Here is an 18,133-nt window from a genome sequence, read left to right as displayed (position 1 = left end):
AAACACTTTCCTTTCTTGGCTTCCAGTATGACACTCTTCTAGCTTTCCTCCTGTCTTGCTGGCTGCTGTGTCTCAGTCTCCTCTGCCTACTGGTTCTTCCTCTTCTTCTCAATCTTTTAACATTAAAGAGTCCCAGAGACCAGTCCTTAGATCTCTTTCATTTACACTCACTCCCTTCGTGGTCATATCTAGTCTCATGGTTTTATATCTATCTATCTGTCTGTCTGTCTGTCTATCTACTCTGTCTATCTACTCTATCTATCTATCTACCTATCTATCTATCTATCTATCTATCTATCTATCTATAGCTGTCTATCTGCCTGGAGTCTGGGCTCTTCCCTGAACTCCAGGCTCAAATGCCCAAATTGTCTAAGCAACATACGTTATCTAAGCAACATATACATCTCAAACAATACAAATGTGAACTCCTGACTCCCCTTCTCCCACCATCATCACCCAGTAACACCAAACCTACTCCAATGTCAGTATTTCCCACATCAATTAATGGCAACTTCATCCTGCCAGTTGTTCAGGGCAAAAACTTTGGTGCCATCCTTGACATTTTTTTTCTCTAATTGTCCACATCCAATCTATCAGTAAATCCTATTGTCTCTACCTTCAAAATGAACCCAGCATCTAAATGCCTGTAATCTTCTCTGCTGCTATAATTACCGGAGTAACCTTACAACTAATCTCCCTGCTTCTACTCAAATCTATACCCCCAATGCTCTTATTTTTAGCACTATGACCTAACTGATCCTTTAAGACATAAGTCAGATCTAAGCAGACCCCCTAATAGCTCCCCAATTTACTCAAAGTAAGAGCCAGCTTCCTTGCTGGCTTTCTACCAGGCCTTATACCATGTGGCCCCTTACCACTGGAGTCATCCTCTACCACTTTCTCCCTTTATTCCTTTATTACTCTGCTTTAGGTTCACTGGCTTCCCTGTTCCTTCTGACAGGCTGGGCATCCTCCAACCTCCAGGCATCTGCATTAGCTGTAATTTCTGACTGGAATGCTCTTCCTCATTTACCCACGTGGTTTACTCGCTTATCACCCTCAAGTCCTTGCTGACATTTTAATTTCCTAGTGATACCTTCCCTGAGCTCCTTATTTAAAACTGTATCCCTTTTGAAGTCTTCTGTAATCCCATTACCCTGATTTTTTTGCATATATCTGGTCACCTTCTATATACTATGTTTTTTATTTATACTTCTTCTCTTCCTCCCAGGCATGCTCCCAACGTAAGCTCCTTGAGAGAGCAGATTTTTTTTTCCTCTTATGTTCACTGCTGTATTCCCAGTGCCTGGCATATAATAGGTGCTCAATATTTATTGAAGGAATGAAGAATGGGTGAAAGAATGCCATTCATTCTCCAGCTTGGCAACCTCATTCTGGTCCCTTAAACATTTTACTGTGTTTTTTTTTTTTAATTATTATACAGGGGTTTCTGCAGTGAGTCACTATTCTCTGACACGGCATGCTGTTGTTTGATGCCATGCCTCTGTTCATGTTGTACTCTCAGCCTGGGAAAGCCTCTCGACTCCCTACCTCCTTCCCAGCTAATGCCTGCTCATCCTTTAGAACTCAACTTACATATCATCTCTTCTAGGAAACTTTCCATGAACATTCCCCAAAACTAGATTAAGTGCCCTCCTATGTACTTTCATCTTATTGCTTCTAATGACTTTTTATATGACTGTCTATCCCAGAGTTCATGAGCTTTTTCAGACAAGGCCTGTGTATCGTTCACTGTTATCTCTGTAGTGCCTGGCATAGTGCCTGCCACATAGCAAGTACTTGAATATTTGAATTGTTGAATGCAAGACTCAGCCCAAAGTTGTTTTTATTGTGACCCTTTTAGGGATCTCTTCATCAACTAGTCTTCATTCTAGGCAGCATTCTTTCCATGCAAATGAAAGGCAATGGAGGTTGGAACAGGCAACAGGACTAGAGCGGGCTCTCAGATGGGTTACCCTTAAAGATCTCAATAACAACAGAGAAAGACAGGGAGATTCTATCATCTGGTTTTGACATCTGTCATATTAGCTGTGTGCTTTTGATAAACATTCCTAAAGGAAGGAGCACCATGGCACTCTAAAGGACCTTCCCTCCAGGTTGTCAGCATATACTGTATAGAAGTCATCAATGAATTTTGCCTGTGGGCCAAAAATGCATTAGATTCCTGGCCACTGCTTCTTATACTATCGCCATGTCCACATTCCTCCTCTGAGCCCAACACACCATGGGACAATAGAATTCAAGCCTGACCTTTACTTTCAATGCACCTAAAACAAGGGCCTTTCTTCTCTGTCAAGTCCTTTTATCCACATTCTAGGGTGGGGCTGGGAGGAGTCATGTGGAATGCTGACCCATCTGAAATAAAATGTGATTTAAGCTTCTATACCACATAAGAAGTACTTTTTAGGTCCTTTAGTCTCTCTGTCTATCATATACTACATTGAAAATGAGAAGGCACAAACAGGTGGCTCTTTGCTTAAAGGTACAAAGTATATTTGGAGAATGCCCTGCTTCACCTGCATGTTAATGGAAATGGCAATGAAAGCCTTTTTCAGGGGAATGCAGAGGTTCAGGAACCTACGAACTCCTTTTTCTTGTGATGGGTATTCTTGCATAAAACAGTGCCTTCTGCTGAGGTGAGTTAGACCTGGGATAGATTTCCTGGTTGAGTGGCACAAGTCATTTGAGGACAGAGTTTGGAGCATTTGTAGGAGTGGCACAGGACCCAGGATTGGCTGGACTGAAGGGAGTGTTGCTAGAGCAGGTTATTTAGGCACTGGGGGCATCACAGAAGATCAGGCCTTCCTCCTCAGTAGAAGGAGGCTGAGCCTCAGGGTCCTCTGTTGTCTTCTCTGTTGTAGCTCCCCACACATGATCTTTGGTGACAGTTGGACTCTTCTCAATGTTTTTTGTCCTGTCTTGGGTCACTGTCTCAGCCTTAGAAAGGAGAATGGATTCCTCATGCCTTCGATCTTTCATTTCAGGGTTAATCCAGTGCAGAAACAGCTTCATCTTGTTATCCAAGCCAACTTCTGGAGCCTCTGGAAGGATGATGCTCTTGTGAGTATGGACTGCCCTTACCAGACCCTGCAACTCTTAGCCCTAGAAAGTGTGGCCCTGCAAATTTTGACCCTGCAAATTTTGCCCTGTAAAATATGGCCCTGAACTATTTGACCCTGAAAACTTTGGATCTGAAAAAAATTTACCCCTTCAAATACTGTACTTGCAAAATTCTGGCCCAGCAAGTAATGGCCCAGTAAGTTGGCCCTTTAAGCTCTGGGCACTCCCGGTTTGGCATTCTCAGAAATCCTTGTTTGGATGAGGTTATTCAGCTTACTCTAACAGCTTTGCAAATTATTCTTATCTGGTCCTTTTTCCCCAAGTAATCCTGGAGGATGCTCTTGGAACTCAAGGTTATGGAGAAGCTGGTGAAACAGCAATAGCCAGTACTGAGAGGATGGAAACGGGGCTCCGCAGATCCAGACAGATCCTTGCTAGTCCCTGCTCAAGGCAACCATCTTAGCTAAACTAAAGTTTTACCTAAGAAAGATCCTGGAGATATATTTGGCAAGTTGTGAGCTCTGGAGTTCTGCTTAGAAGTGCCCCTACTCGCCCCTGAACCTTGGCAGAAAGGGTGTTCTCTCTGGCTGGGGAGAGCTCCAGTGCTGTCCAGACACCCCCTTCTCTGTGATTTCCAGCTGCTTTGAATGTCATCAAATGTCACTGGGTCATCTGTTTTCTCTGCTGGGGTAGGGACTTGTCCTCACTTTTGCAAAGACCTGGTCTAAGGGGCTTAGGGCCCTCCAGGCTGGGTTGTTCACTCTAGCCTCCAGCTGAACACAAAGTACCTGGGCCTCTGTCATGCCTCTACTGGGTGTGAGATCCCAGAATCCCAGTGGGCATGGGGTACTGCTATGGAACTAGATCACTTGTAGCTCTGCTGCACTGTCTTTAGTTCAACGGCAAGCTGTTCTTTCAGTCCAACCCACTCTGGATCTGGGGCCCATGGGATGCCTGGTGGGATATGAAGTTTCTGGAGTAATGTTTTCCCTTGGTTTAGCAATCTTTAGACTCCTAAAGGATCCCTGTGTGGAGATATTCTTTGGGATGGTGAAAATTTGTTCCCTGGATTCCCTTGTTTTTATGGGACTTCCCAAATGTATCTCAAGGAATTTATTTTTCAGGTAGAAATTTAGTTTGGCCAAGATGGGTGCCTTGAGTGATTAGGGGCTGTGAGGATCTGTCTGCCTCTCCAGCGGTACCATCTCCATCAGCTTGTGTTTTAGTGCAGAACACTTGTATGTTATCTACACAAGCTTCATTGGTGTTTTGAAAGCATGGCCCAGGACTTACACATTGCTGTTCAGATGAGATTGAGTCAGAGGCTCTGATGGGCTCAATCTGTGATTGTGGATTCGTGAGTGATTGCCTGGGCCACAGCCCTGGAAAGAGCCACATAATAGAGAGCAGGCATCCCTGACAGAAGGGCCAAAACTTGTCTCAAGTTTCTCAGTGGCTTCCTGGGACAGGGTCTGGGCAGCTCAGGATCATCAGTAACAGCATCTGGCAAGCCCTGTTGCTGCTGATCAAGGCCTGTCAGTATTCAGAGTGTCCTTTCCTGATCTGTGTAGGGGCTGATATGTGTCACTTCCAGGTCCAGGTGTTTGCTTTTCAGAGGACAGGGGCACCAAGTTGCTTCCCAGGCCTTTGGAATACTGCAGAACCAGTGATTTGTAGTCCCAACAATGGCAGATATGGGCAGGGACAATGCCCTAGCAGATCTTCCCATATTTGTAATCTATGTGGCTCTGCAACATTACCTTGGCCTGAGGAAACAATTGCGGACTGGCCCTCCTGCCACAGTGGATCAGAGAAGGCCACTATTCTCACTGGCTTCTGGTGCTGCATGCTGGGAAGACCCACATAGGTCAGGGCTGTACTGCTCCAGGGCAGGGATTATTGGTCATCAGGTCACAGGATGAACTGGATAGACTGCTGGATCTTTTGGATCAGGTCCCAGCAATGACAAATCAACCCTCTGTTTCAATTGCTCCTGGAGGTGGAATCCTAGCAGCCTCTGGGCATGGTCTAGGAGAATGCTTCCTCCCTCTTGAGGACTGAAATGGACTTCCCCAATCAAAGAGTGTCCTGGATCTAGTGGGAAAGGCTGCAACATGTCTCAGGGCTTACATTGTATGATTTCCTGGATCTACAGAGATCTCTGGACAACAGCTGGCAAACTCCACTGAAGCTGGAACGGCCTCTACAGCAGGTGCCACTCCAAGGCTTTCACTTAGCCTGAGTCAGATACAGGACATTGATCTGGATTTGTCAATGGTCAGATGGAGAATGTGGGGGAAAAGGTGGGGAAGGAGGGGAGATTTTAATTAGTACAGAGGTGAAGGAGAAATCATTGCAGAGAAAGGGCCAAAGCCTCCCCTGTTTTAGAGATTTCTAAAGGCAGACAGTAATGTGCAGAAAAGAGAAACCACGGTAAGGTAGCTACAGATGTGGCACACTGAGGCCTCAGTGCACCCCCCAGGCAGTGGACAGAGGCCACTTAGAAGCTGAAAGAGAGGAGAGGGTAGAGCTAGAACCATGGGGTTTGGGATTTGTTCACAGTAATTTTTCTGCTCTGAGTCCATAGTGGATCCTTCAAAAACCCTGAAAGCTTAGGTGAACCAGCTAGCCTCCCATGAAACCTAGAGTCAAAGGGATGGAAGCTCATCTGTTCAGCAGAAGCCTTAGAGATAGCATTCAGAGTGAAAGAAATGGCTGTTTGTCTGTCTGTTTTCCATCCTTTGGAAAATTAGAAGTGGTGTGGTATAAGCTGCCCTGTACAGAACTCCTCCACAGATCTTGGGAGCCCTCAGTTGTGGGAATATGTGCAACAACATCCCACTTGTACTTGAAGATTCCTCAGGACTTTTTGGACATTGCAATAGCAGTTGAAAGGAATGTAGGGTCATAGGCTGTTGTTTTAGGTTTGAGAGCTCTGGGTTCAGGGAAAGAAAGGGAATCTAGTATTCAAGGGCTGCTGACCTTGGTTCTCCAGGACAAATTTGGAGTTGTTTTTCTTCCTCTCCTGCTGGCTCAGAGGAATTCCAGGCTTCTCAAAGTTTGAAGACAGAGATCCCATGACCTGGGACACAGCTGGGACTTGAGATCTCTGTCCTCGCTGAAAGTGATCAGCCCAGGAATCTTGGACGCTGTCTGCACCAGCTGACCAGGCAGCTGACTGGGTTAAAGATTTCTGATCCATTAATTGTGACAGTGTTGGAGTTACAGATGCTAGTGAAAGCTCTTTGGATTTCGGGGAGCCCAGATCCTGACTATGCTTAAAAGACACACTAGACGTGGACAAAGCCTCTAGGCAAGAGGAGCCCTGTGATGGCCCCAGTGAAGTCAGGGAGATCTGGTTGTTCTCACCTGCCAGCAATTGCTTAATCTCCAGAGCCATAACATTGCAGATTTGGCAGCAGGGGTCTACACACAGGATTCGCCGCACACTTCCTTCCTGAGGAAGCCAGCCCTGGCTGAGAAGAGAAACATGACAAACATTAATGATGGAGTGACATCTGCCTTCTCAGAAAAGTGTGGGCCGGGGTTGGCATTGTCCTTTCCCAGTCCTGAAAATCCTGGAGCCTATACTCTCTTGTTGTCTACCTCCCTGTTTTTCTTCCTAAGAAAATGCCATTTGGAGGCTGGACATAGTGGCTCACGCCTGTAATCCTAGCACTTTGGGAGGCTGAGGTGGATGGATCACCTGAGGTCAGGAGTTCGAGATCAGCCTGCCCAACATGGTGAAACCCCGTCTCTACTAAAAATACAAAAATTAGCCAGGCATGGTGGCACATGCCTGTAGTCCCAGCTACTCGGGAGGCAGAGGTAGGAGAGTCGCTTGAACCTGGGAGACGGAGCTTGCAGTGAGCCGAGATTGCGCCGTTGTACTCCAGCCTGGGCAACAAGAGTGAAACTCTGTCTCAAAAAAAAAGAAAAAAGAAAAGAAAAAGAAAAAGCCATTTGGCAAGGTGGGCTGGGCTGACGATCTAGAGCTTGTTGGGCAAGGCTTCAGACAACCCATGGGAGGGCGTGGCCCTCAGAGAAGGCTGGGAGCTGGGGTCAGTTCTCTGTTGACCTTGTTGAAAAGCTGAACTAGGAGAACGGAGCCAGGCGGTTAGCTGATGGGGCATCACCAGTTAGAACTTGGATCAGTCTCATTTGAGGCTAAGAAACCCAAAGCCCGGTATTTGGGCTTGAAGTTCATGTAGGACCTCTGCATTCTGAGAGCTATTTGGTATCCCTGCTGATATACTCAATATCTTTTGGGAATCAATCCTGTTCTCTAGAAATCTTAAGAAGAGGATAAGATGATAGGCTGCCATCTGAGGGCTGTCTCCCTAATGACAGAGCCAGAGGAGGTAATGTCAGCAGAATCCAGTCAGACTCAGAGGAGAGGGAATAAAGAGAATAAGACAGGGATGACTTCTTTACGCAAAATCCATTCCTCTTGACTGGATAGCTTGTCTCGTGGCTGAATGCAACCCTGTGTAGTCTTTTATGAATTATACACTAGTACAAGCCTGAATTCTAGAACTACTGTGACCCTAGCCCAAAGCAGAATTGGGTGACCCTTCCCTCCTGAGATGTCTGGCCCAGCCCCCCTGCCCTGGTAACTCTCTCAACTAGTGAACCAGCCTCCACTGTGTATGTCTCCCTCCCATCCATTTTCCCTCTTCTCATCTCTACCCCAAGCCAAGCTGAGAAATGATCACAGACCAGACTAGCAGCTGGGAGACTGCAAAGAAGAAGAGATTACCTTTTCATGAGAAACAGCAGCTTCCACAACTTCTCGGCTTCTTCCTGTGAAGTTCTCCTAGCTGAAGAAACAGAAGATAGTGAGTGTTATGTGGAACTGGAGAGGATTCAGGGACATCCTATAAGAAGCTGAAGGCCTTTTAATGAGAAGATACTGAAAACCCCAGAGTCAGAACACTAAGTCACATCTGTGTATAACTTAACCGTTTATGATGTGTTGTTCTGCACCTTGTCTCATTTGTCCTTCACCATCACACTGGGAGTGAGGAAGGATCATCACATGCCCATTTTATGGAGAACAAGACTGAGAGTTGAAGAGACTTCCACAGGTTTGTAAAACTAGTAAATGACAGAGTTGAGGACTTCTGCCTTAATTCCTCATTCTTTATTCTCAGGAGGATAAGATAGAGAATTTTTTAATGTTCCTAGGCTCTGATTTTCCACCCAAGGAAGTCTTCCATGAGAGATTGTCCCTGGGGGGTACTAGAGTCTGCAGTGGTTAGAGCACCTGCTGTTAGCACCAGGGGTCATAGAGGGTCAGGATCCATGGGAACCTCACTCACAGCAGAAGCGAATTAGAGGAGAGACTGGGACTTTACCTCTTGATGTTCTATCTCCAGACTTTTGTTGGACTCTTCGGTGACACTTAAAGACAAAAACATTAGAATGTAAAGCTGCTACACCATTTTTTCCCATATCTAAAATGAAACAAAACTCATAAACATTTCCCGGTCTTTTTCTGTGTTCCAATTTTATATACTCTTCTATCTTTCCTTTCTGTATTCTTTTTCACCCCAAGAGTTTCCTTATTTGCTTATTTCTGACTCACTTTCACGCTCTTCCATACTCCATGCCTCCCACCCCCATTCCTTTCATAAGTTCTGTGGGGACTTAAGGATGAGATGGGAGGAAAAGTGGAACAGATTAAAGGATGGATGGGTCCAGAAGTCAAAGGAGTTCAGCCATCAAATGGGCCTAAATAGCTGCCAACCAGAATAATCACCCAAATTGGGAGCTCTTCTGGTGTCCAGTGAGGAGACCCCTTTAAAAAGCAAGGGCTAAGAGTAACAAGAGAAAGCTGGGGGATAAAATCTTATTTGAGGCACATCAATTTAGCCATGGTCATAGTGTTTCCCTACCCGGCAACAGCTCCTGTTAGGTCCCAAGCTTAATTTTTGGCGGCTCTTTTTCACTTGCCAAATAATTAATGCAATAATGCAGATGGATCCATAGGTGTATAAGGGATATCCAACATCCCACAAAACAAAGGCAGGGCTCAACATGATCTAAACCTCACTAGCCATCCCTCTCCCTAGTCTTTCACTGTCTTGGAACCTAATACCTCCAGATTTTACACCTCGTCATTTCTGCCTCACAGAAGAGGGATCCAAACCACCAGACTGCATCACAAAGCCCTCCTGTTCCACAAGGCAGGGATAGCATCACAGACCTTTATCTGTTTTTAAAGAGGCTTACTATGGTGATTCAATGTTCAGATGAGGGTGTCTGGTGCTCTGTATGGGCTACAGAGCCTGGGGCAAAAGATGCCAAGGTCATGGGCAACATGTACCTTTTCATGTTCTCTCTACTCTCTATACTGTTATGGCTTAGCTCTCCCCTTTACTACAATGGCCTGACACCTATTCCTAGATAACCGAGTCTCTATGCACACTACATGCCCTATAAGAGAGACAGTGGATAGATCAGAGGAACTCCATGAACTACATCATCTGTACTGGGAAGATAACAACAACAACAAAAAATAGAGGATAGGGCAAGCATCATATTGTTAAATCTTGGAAACCGATTTTTAATGCCACCAGCAATGATATATGGTCAGTACTGAGAAGTTCAGAAAGAGGGCAGTGTGTGACATGTCAAGGAAAGGACAAAGCTGATGTTCTTTTAAATAACTTTCTGAGAGTTAAAGAAGGACTCCTCCCAATCTGTGTGGTCCAGCCTGAGATGGGTGAGCAGAGATTGATTGTAAGCACTACCTTTCATGGAGGCAAATGAATGAGGCTCACTTCTGGAGCTCTGTACAAGGCTTGATTTTTCCAGAATTGCCTCTACAGATTTTATAGCATCTAGCCTATTCATGGAGATGAGTTATTGGCAAAACTTTCGATTAAGGTTCACAAACTTGTGGCTCTTTGGTTGAATCCACCATGGTTGGAATGTTTGCCTGAAAGAGTGTTTTATGAAAATCTGAATTTGAATAACTTTAGGCAGAGCAGGATTTTTCCTCATTTAACCCCAGGATCTACCAGTCCTTTGCCCACTGATTCTCACATTAATGTTAACTTCATGACCCCTATCAATATTATGGCATGTCCCCAACACCCTAGGATTTCTGAGTTTCCTTGAGAAGTTCTTGCCCTGATAAAAGTGGTTGGCCTTAGGCTCAAAATCTCTGAAAAGGGGCCAAGTGCGGCGGCTCACACCTGTAATCCCAGCACTTTGGGAAGCTGAGGCAGGCGGATCACCTGAGGTCAGGAGTTCGAGACCAGCCTGGCCAACATGGTGAAACCCCATCTCTACTAAAAATACAAAAAATTAGCCAAGCGTAGTGCTGGGCGCCTGTAATCCCAGCTACTCAGGAGGCTGAAGCAGGAGAATCGCTTGAACCCAGGAGGCAGAAGTTGCAGTGAGCCAAGATCACACCACTGCACTCCAGCCTGGGTGACAGAATGAGACTCTGCCTCAAAAACAAACAAACAAAATCTCTGAAAAGGGTATTTGATCCTTCCTCCAGCATTAGTTCCTCCACCAGACAGGAATAGTGAGCACTCAATACGTGCTTAACCCTCAGTTGGGCAGTGTCGAGAGTACAAAGACATTTGAGTTGTATTGCCTACCTGCTTTCAAGATTCTTAAAAATCTAGTTTCAAAGACAAGGCATTCACAAGAAGCAAAAGCCAACCTTTTGCTGGGGAAGGGGCTAGAGAAGGGGGAAATAGAGTGTTATTGTTTAATGGGTACAGAAGTTTCTGTTTGGGGTGATGAATACAACCATCTTATTCATAAGTGAATGCCCTTAATGGCACTGAATTGTACACTTAAAAATAACTAAAATGGTAAATTTTATGTTAAGCATATCTTACCATAACTTAAAGACAACCAAAAAATTCATTAGCACAAGGGTTTCTTTTTGAACTAGCTATAAGGAAAAATATTCTAAAAATGATTTGACAAACAAATGGGTTAGTGAACACTTTTCTCTTTTAATTTTTTTATTTCCATAGGTTATTAGGGAACAGGTGGTGTTTAGTTACATGAGTAAGTTCTTTAGCGGCAATTTGTGATGTTTTGGTGCACCCATCACCCGAGCAGTATACACTGCACCCTATTTGTAGTCTTTTTTCCCTCGCCTCCTCCCACTCCTCCCCTCAAGTCCCCAAAGTCCATTGTATCATTCTTATGCCTTTTCATCCTCATAGCTTAGCTGCAACGTATCAGTGAGAACATATGATGTTTGGTTTTCCGTTCCTGAGTTACTTTGCTTAAAATAATAGTCTCCAATCTCATCCAGGTCGCTGCAAACGCTGTTAATTCATTCCTTTTTATGGCTGAGTAGTATTCCATCATATATATATACCACAGTTTCTTTACCCACTCATTGACTGATGGGCATTTGGGTTGGTTCTACGTTTTTGCAATTGCAAATTGTGCTGCTATAAACATGGATGTGCAAGTATCTTTTTCGAATAATGGCTTTGTTTCCTCCAAGTAGATACCCAGTAGTGGGATTGCTGGATCAAATGGTAGTTCTACTTTTAGTTCTTTAAGGAATCTTCAGACTGTTTTCCATAGTGGTTGTACTAGTTTTCATTCCCACCAGCAGTGTAGAAGCATTCCCTTATTGCCACATCCATGCCAACATCTACTGTTTTTTTTATTTTTTGATTATGGCCATTCTTGCAGGAGTAAGGCGGTATCACATTGCGTTTTTGATTTGCATTAGTGAACGTTTTTCTTAAATGTCCTTCTTATACCTACAAAAGGAAACTAGATCTTCATATTAAGGATAATTTAAGAAGAGTCCTACCTGAAAATGGGATGAATTTGAGCTATTTCATCATCTGCCCTGAACTTGCAAATTCCATAATACAGGAATGAGAAGACTTTTTCAAACAAAGAGCACTGAATGAAAGGTTAACAAAAATCAATTAAAAGGCAGCTTGAGTCAGCTTTTTAGTAGCAGGTCATCAACATACCTGCAAAGTAGCCTGTATCCTTCATTACTTTTATTACTCCTACTTAACCAGCTGTTGCCACCCTCTATGCAGCTGTAACAGTTTTGTCACCCATTAGCCTGACGTCTTGCACCCAGCAGAATCACCACATCTGCAAGTCCTGCACCTGCTTCTGCCAGTGCACTACTTACCTCACAGATAACCCACAGCCTCTGCCCTTCCACCAAGCCATTAAAACCATCTACTGAAAACTCCACTCCAGCAATTCGCCTGGCCCTTGCTCCTCTGCCTCAGAGCTGAGGAATTAGAGCCAAGGGCTGAGCCAAAAATGGTCTCATGCCTTTTTGTAGATTAGGCCTTTAGCATAGGTTTATTTACTGGTTTGGAGCTCATCGACAAGGGTGCTTGTGTGGACAGGACAGTGGGATCAGTGTCTTCCTAAACAAGGGCTTATTCATGTAATGATCACAGCTAAGCCTGGCATTTCTCACGATGTGGGCATGGATCATCACATTTGCCCTTACTGCCTCGTGGTTGAGAGCGAACAGCAAACGAGGGAGATGAAGTACACGAAAAGCCTCTGTGGACACTGGAGGGCTGCACAACTATCAAGGATTCTTCTTCATTTGTTTCTAGAAAACTTGCTTTAAGCCAGACCCTGCTTTCATTATAATGCTGCAGAGCCACAATGATTGCAATAGAATTTCTTCAAGGAACTGTTCATGGCTACCAATTCATACGTACCCATGAGTCCTATCGCCTTGTAAAGAAACATGTGACTGACATGCCACTGGTGTGAGACTTGTCCCTCCACACAAGCCTTACAAAAGAGCTTTGCTGTGTCTCATACTCAGAAAATACTAGTGAACATCTCAAATATACCAAGGTGCCGGGGACAGAGATTCATAGTTGCTGCGACTCAGTGGCAACACTTTTATAGATGAGCACCTTCGTTAATTCCTAAGAGCTAGAATTTCCAAGAAGTTGGGCAGGAAGCCCCAGAGTAGTGTCAGGCAGCAAAACCACCAGAGCTCACACAGCGGATTACTACCCAATGCGGGATTGTGGGGAGTAACGGTAGATGGCAGCCAGAGACACTAGAGGGCAGCACATGCCCACCCAATATGCCTAGTCCTGTGACATCTCTACCCTGACAGGAGCTTTCAAAGGTTATCTTCTCCAGTGGGCTCTCAATCCCAGCCTTATATCAGAATCACTTGGGAGCTTGTTAAAAATATAGATTTCCTGGTTTCACTCTAGACTAATGAATCGGAATCTCTAGATGCAGAGTCCAGCAACCTCTATATTAAATAAGTATCAAAAATAACCCTTAAGCAAGAAGGCACTCAGCTATGGGTTTGTATTTGAGACTCTGATGAAACTATGTCCCTCCCCTCACACTCAAAATTTGATTGAATTTCAGAGGCATTGACTCCACTTATGGACACCGTGGGGAACTCAGGAAGCCTGGTTAAGAAATTTGAATACAATTTATGCCAAGCGAAACACCATCACTCTGAGGTGGAAGCCTCAGCAAGGCCAGAGTCCTTCATGTTTTAAAAAGTCATAGGAACTTTGGGAAAAAAGAGAGAAGACCAATGACCAATATTGAGAATGAGAGAGGTGACTCACCAAAATTCCAAAGACATTTAAAGGACAATCAATTAATGTGAAGGCCAAGCACAGTGGCTCATGCCTGTAATCCCAGCACTTTGGGAGGCTGAGGTGGGTGGATCACTTGAGCTCAAGAGTTCAAGACCAGCCTGGGCAACATGGCAAAACTCCATCTCTACAAAAACTACAAAAGTTAGCCGGACATGGTGGTGTGCACCTGTAGTCTCAGCTACTCAGGAGGCTGAGGTGGGAGGATTGCTTGAGCCTGGGAGGTGGAGGTTGCAGTGAGCTGAGATATCACCACTGCACTCCAGCCTAGGTGACAGAGTAAGACCATGTCTCAATAACAATAATAATGTGAAAATTTTAATGTCTATAAATGGGCAACTTAGATGAAATGGACTGCTATGGTTTGAATGTGTTCCTTCCAAACTTTATGTGTTGGGAACTTAATCCCCAATGTAACAGTTTTGGGAGGTGGGGCCTTTTGGGAGGTGTTTTAGATCATGAGAACAGAGCGGATTAATGCCACTATAAAAACGGTTTGCAGGAGTGGGTTCTCTCTCTTCTGCTTTTCTGCCCTTCTTCCATGTGAGGACACAGCAAGGAAGCCCTCATCAAATGCTGGTACCTTCCCAGCCTCCAGAACTGTGAGAGAATAAATTCTCTCTTTATAAATTACCACTCTGTGGTATTCTGTAATAACAGCACCAAATGGACTAAGACTGGACAAATTATTTGAAAGACACAAACTATCAAAACTTAAGAAGAAGTAGATAACCTGAATGGCCTTATATCCATTTAAAGAAATTGCATTTGTAGTTTAAACCTTGTCTCAAAAAAATTCTTGTCAAGAAAACTCTTATTTCTTTATGACCATATTTCTTCACTAGTGAATTCTAACAAATATTTGAGGATGAAATAATGCCAATTATACATAAATTCTTTCAAAAATTTAAAGAGAAGAGAATACTTCTCAATTCATTGTTCGAAGCCAGGATTGCCTTGATACCAAATCCAAAGACATTACAAGAATAGAAAACTAGAGACCAACATTCTTCATGAACATGAATGCAAAAGTTCTTAACATTTTAGCAAATCAAATTCAGCAACATATAATTGGTAGGAAATACAGAGGGCAAACAAACATGATAGACCACAGGGATGCAATCAGCAGTATCAGGACTATGGACAAAGGATCTAGTTTCTTCCACAAAAAAATTATAAGGAGAAAAGTTAAAGCAATGGAGCAGAATCTATGTATTAAAAGAGCATTAAGAGACATTTCAACTACTTGAAGTTTGTGGGCTGTATTTGTATTCCGATTCCAACAAACAAATTATAGAAAATAAAAATAGGGGGTCAGGCGTGGTGACTGGCCAGGGGTGGTGGCTCATGCCTGTAATCCCAGCACTTTGGGAGGCTGAGGCAGGTAGATCATCTGATGTCAGGAGTTCGAGAAAATAAAAATAAATTTATAAGCCAATCAAGGGAATGTAAGCACTGATTGGGTATTTGATGATATGAGGAAACTATTTTGAACTTTCTAGATTTAGTAATGGTAGCTCTGTCACTGTAAAAGCTTGTATATGTTGAGATGCATACTAAAATATTTAATGGTATAAATTTCTGATATCTGGAATTTACTTCAAAACGAGGAGGTAACTAGTGTGGGGGTAAAGAAGAAACAAGATTGTTAAAAAATATTAGTTTGAAGTTGGGTGACAGGTACATGGAGGTATGTTATTTGAAATTTTCCCTACTAAAAAGATAATTAAAAGCAGAATCTTCCAAAAATATTTTCAAATACCTTACTAATAAAGTAAAAACTCAGAAGACAGAGTCATGCATAAATAAATAAACATGTAGAAATGCTTTTGATTTAATAGTATACACATGAAGATCTTATAATCAAAATGATTAAATTTTATTTATACCTTGAAAATATGTTACTATGATTGTAAAAATGAATTTATATTCTTATTCTTATATAAAATGTATTATCCTATTAAATATTACTGATAGTTACTACTCAACCAAACAAAATAATTACATTTCCATCTGCCTCAATAGTGCATCTAAAAGAAACTCCTATAAAAATGAAATTTTAGTCTGGGCATGATGGTTCATGCCTGTAATCTCAACACTTTGGGAGGATGAGGCAGGAGGATGACTTGAGCCCAGGAGTTCAAGACCAGCCTGGGCAACATAATGGGACCCTATCTCTACAAAAAATTATAAAATTAGCCAGACGTGGTGGCATGCATCTGTAGTCCCAGCTACACAACTCAGGAGGCTGAGGTGGGAAGACATTTTGAACCTGGGAGGTCAAGGCTACAGTGAACCATGATCACACCATTGCACTCCAGCCTGGGCGACAGAGTAAGACCCTGTCTCAAAAAAATAAAAATAAATAAATGAAATGAAATTTTAGTCACAATTTCAAAAATGTTTTCAGTAGCTGCATCTTTTTCACCATTTAAAATGTTTCTAAATGTTCTGAAATTTTATTCCTATCTATGGCAGATTTCAATTAAGAAAAAGAAAAGAGCTTTCTTGGGGAGGGGAGGTGGTTAATAGGGTGTCAGCAAATCTCCGTGGATAATATTATGAAAAGTCCTCATATAATAGGTGAGTTTGGCCATCTCTGGCGATGAGCTAACCTAGACAATGAACTATAAATAAAGGTCAAAGAATTCAGGAACACAAGGAAGAAAGGGGAATTAACCCTGACTGAGCAGCATTACCCAGTGCCAGGCCTGTTATACGCCTCACCTCATTCAGTGCTTACCACCAGCCAGACCCAGGTATTGTTATCCCACGTTATACAAGAGGAAACTGAATCACCAAGAAGTAAAATAACTAGCCCATCACAGCAACTTAGAGATAGATAAAAAGGTTGATTCTAAACTCCACTAAGGTCCTTGCCACCTCCATTTCATTCAAGTTAAGAGGATATAAATACTCAGAATGATTATAAATAAGCTGTTTGAAATTGCAGACTATTCACATATCCAGTAGTTTTTTAAAAGAAGGACAGTAATAAAAGAAATTTTAAGATAGGAGCCCGGGTGGCCAAGGCAGGAGGACACTTGAGGCTAGGAGTTCAAAACCAGCCTGGGCAACACAGCAAGACCCCATCTCTACAAAAAATAAAAAATTAGCTGGGCATGGTGGCATGCTCCTGTAGCCCTAGCTACTCAGGAGGCTGAGGCAGGAGAATCACTTGAGCCCAAGAGGCTGAAGCTGCAGCGAGCTGTGATTGTGCCACTGCATTCTAGCCCAAGCTACAGAGCTAAACCCTATTTCAAAAATAAAATGAAATGAAATAAAGTAAATTTTTTAAAAACAGGAACCAAAGAGCAAGTCTGGATCCAAAGGTCTCCAATGTCATCCTGGTACACACCTAGTTCTCATCAGGTGTGTCCCCCAACTGCAGGAAAGGCATTAGGTTGTCACAGCCCAGTGACACCAGCACCTGAGATTGTTCCACTCACGACCCTTTTGGCAGTATGGCCATTTTCACAATATTGATTCTACCCATCCATGAGATTGATGTGTTTCCATTTGTTTGTGTCATCTATGATTTCTTTCAGCAGTGTTCTGTAGTTTTCCTTGCAGAAGACTTTTGACTCCTTGGTTAGGTATATTCCTAAGTATTTTATTTTTATTTTTTTTCAGCTATTGTAAGGGAGGTTGAGTTCTTGATTTGATTCTCCGCTTGGTCATTGTTGGTGTATAGAAGCGTTACTGATTTGTGTACATTAATCTTGTATCTGGAAACTTTGCTGAATTATTTTATCAATTCTAGGAGCTTTCTGGAGGAGTCTTTAGGGTTTTTAGGGTAGACGATTATATCGTCAGCAAACAGTGAAGGGTTTTCAAGGTAGACGATCATATTGTCACCAAACAGTGACAGTTTGACTTCCTCTTTGCTGATTTGGATGCCCTTTATTTCTTCCTCTTGTCTGATTGCTCTGGCTAAGACTTCCAGTACTATGTTGAAGAGGAGTGGTGAGAGTGGGCATCCTTGTCTTATTTCCCTTCTCAGAGGGAATACTTTCAACCTTTCCCCATTCAGTATTATTTTGGCTGTGGGTTTGTCATGGATGGCTTTTATTACATTAAGGTATGTCCCTTGTATGCCAATTTCGCTTAGAGTTTTAATCATAAAGCGATGCTGGATTTTGTTGAATGCTTTTTTCTGCATCTATTGAGATGATCATGTGACTTTTGTTTTTAATTCTGTTTATGTGATATATCACATTTATTGACTTGCCTATGTTAAACCATCCCTGCATCCCTAGTATGAAACCCACTTGAGCATGGTAGATTATCTTTCTGATATGTTGTTGGATTTGGTTAGCTAGTATTTTGTTAAGGATTTTAGCATCTATACTCATCAAGGATATCGGTCTGTAGTTTTCTTTTTTGGTTATGTCCTTTCCTGGTTTTGGTCTTAGAGTGATGCCAGCTTCATAGAA

At 43.0% G+C, this 18,133-nt stretch overlaps 2 protein-coding genes across 3 annotated transcripts in view; one reads left to right on the top strand and one right to left on the bottom strand.

Moving 5' to 3' along the window:
- Positions 1–674: 674 nt before the first annotated feature.
- Positions 675–9,213, bottom strand: SPATA31F3 (SPATA31 subfamily F member 3). Of its 2 annotated transcripts, none has more exons than XM_008955199.5 (5): positions 8,979–9,213; positions 8,439–8,484; positions 7,841–7,901; positions 6,451–6,557; positions 675–3,062 (listed from the first exon to the last, which is right to left on the bottom strand). In XM_008955199.5, the coding sequence occupies exons 1-5, from the start codon at positions 9,120–9,122 to the stop codon at positions 2,791–2,793; spliced, it is 630 nt and encodes a 209-aa protein (XP_008953447.1). In that variant the 5' UTR covers positions 9,123–9,213; the 3' UTR covers positions 675–2,790. The 2 variants fall into 2 exon arrangements, with proteins under 2 accessions (XP_008953447.1, XP_054973255.1); XM_055117280.1 differs by having other exon boundaries at positions 2,493–3,062; positions 6,064–6,557; positions 8,979–9,164.
- PHF24 (PHD finger protein 24) overlaps positions 3,011–18,133 on the top strand; it is a 93,749-nt gene continuing 78,626 nt past the window's right edge. The window contains exon 1 of the mRNA XM_008955198.5: positions 3,011–3,081. Coding sequence (XP_008953446.1) covers positions 3,071–3,081 — 11 coding nt within the window. The 5' untranslated portion in view covers positions 3,011–3,070. The remainder of the gene's footprint in view (positions 3,082–18,133) is intronic.

This window comes from Pan paniscus, chromosome 11 (assembly GCF_029289425.2).
Source record: "Pan paniscus chromosome 11, NHGRI_mPanPan1-v2.0_pri, whole genome shotgun sequence".
Classification (NCBI taxonomy): domain Eukaryota; kingdom Metazoa; phylum Chordata; class Mammalia; order Primates; family Hominidae; genus Pan; species Pan paniscus.
The sequence above is the reverse complement of the archived record's forward strand: the minus strand, read 5'-3'. Positions and strand labels throughout refer to the sequence as shown.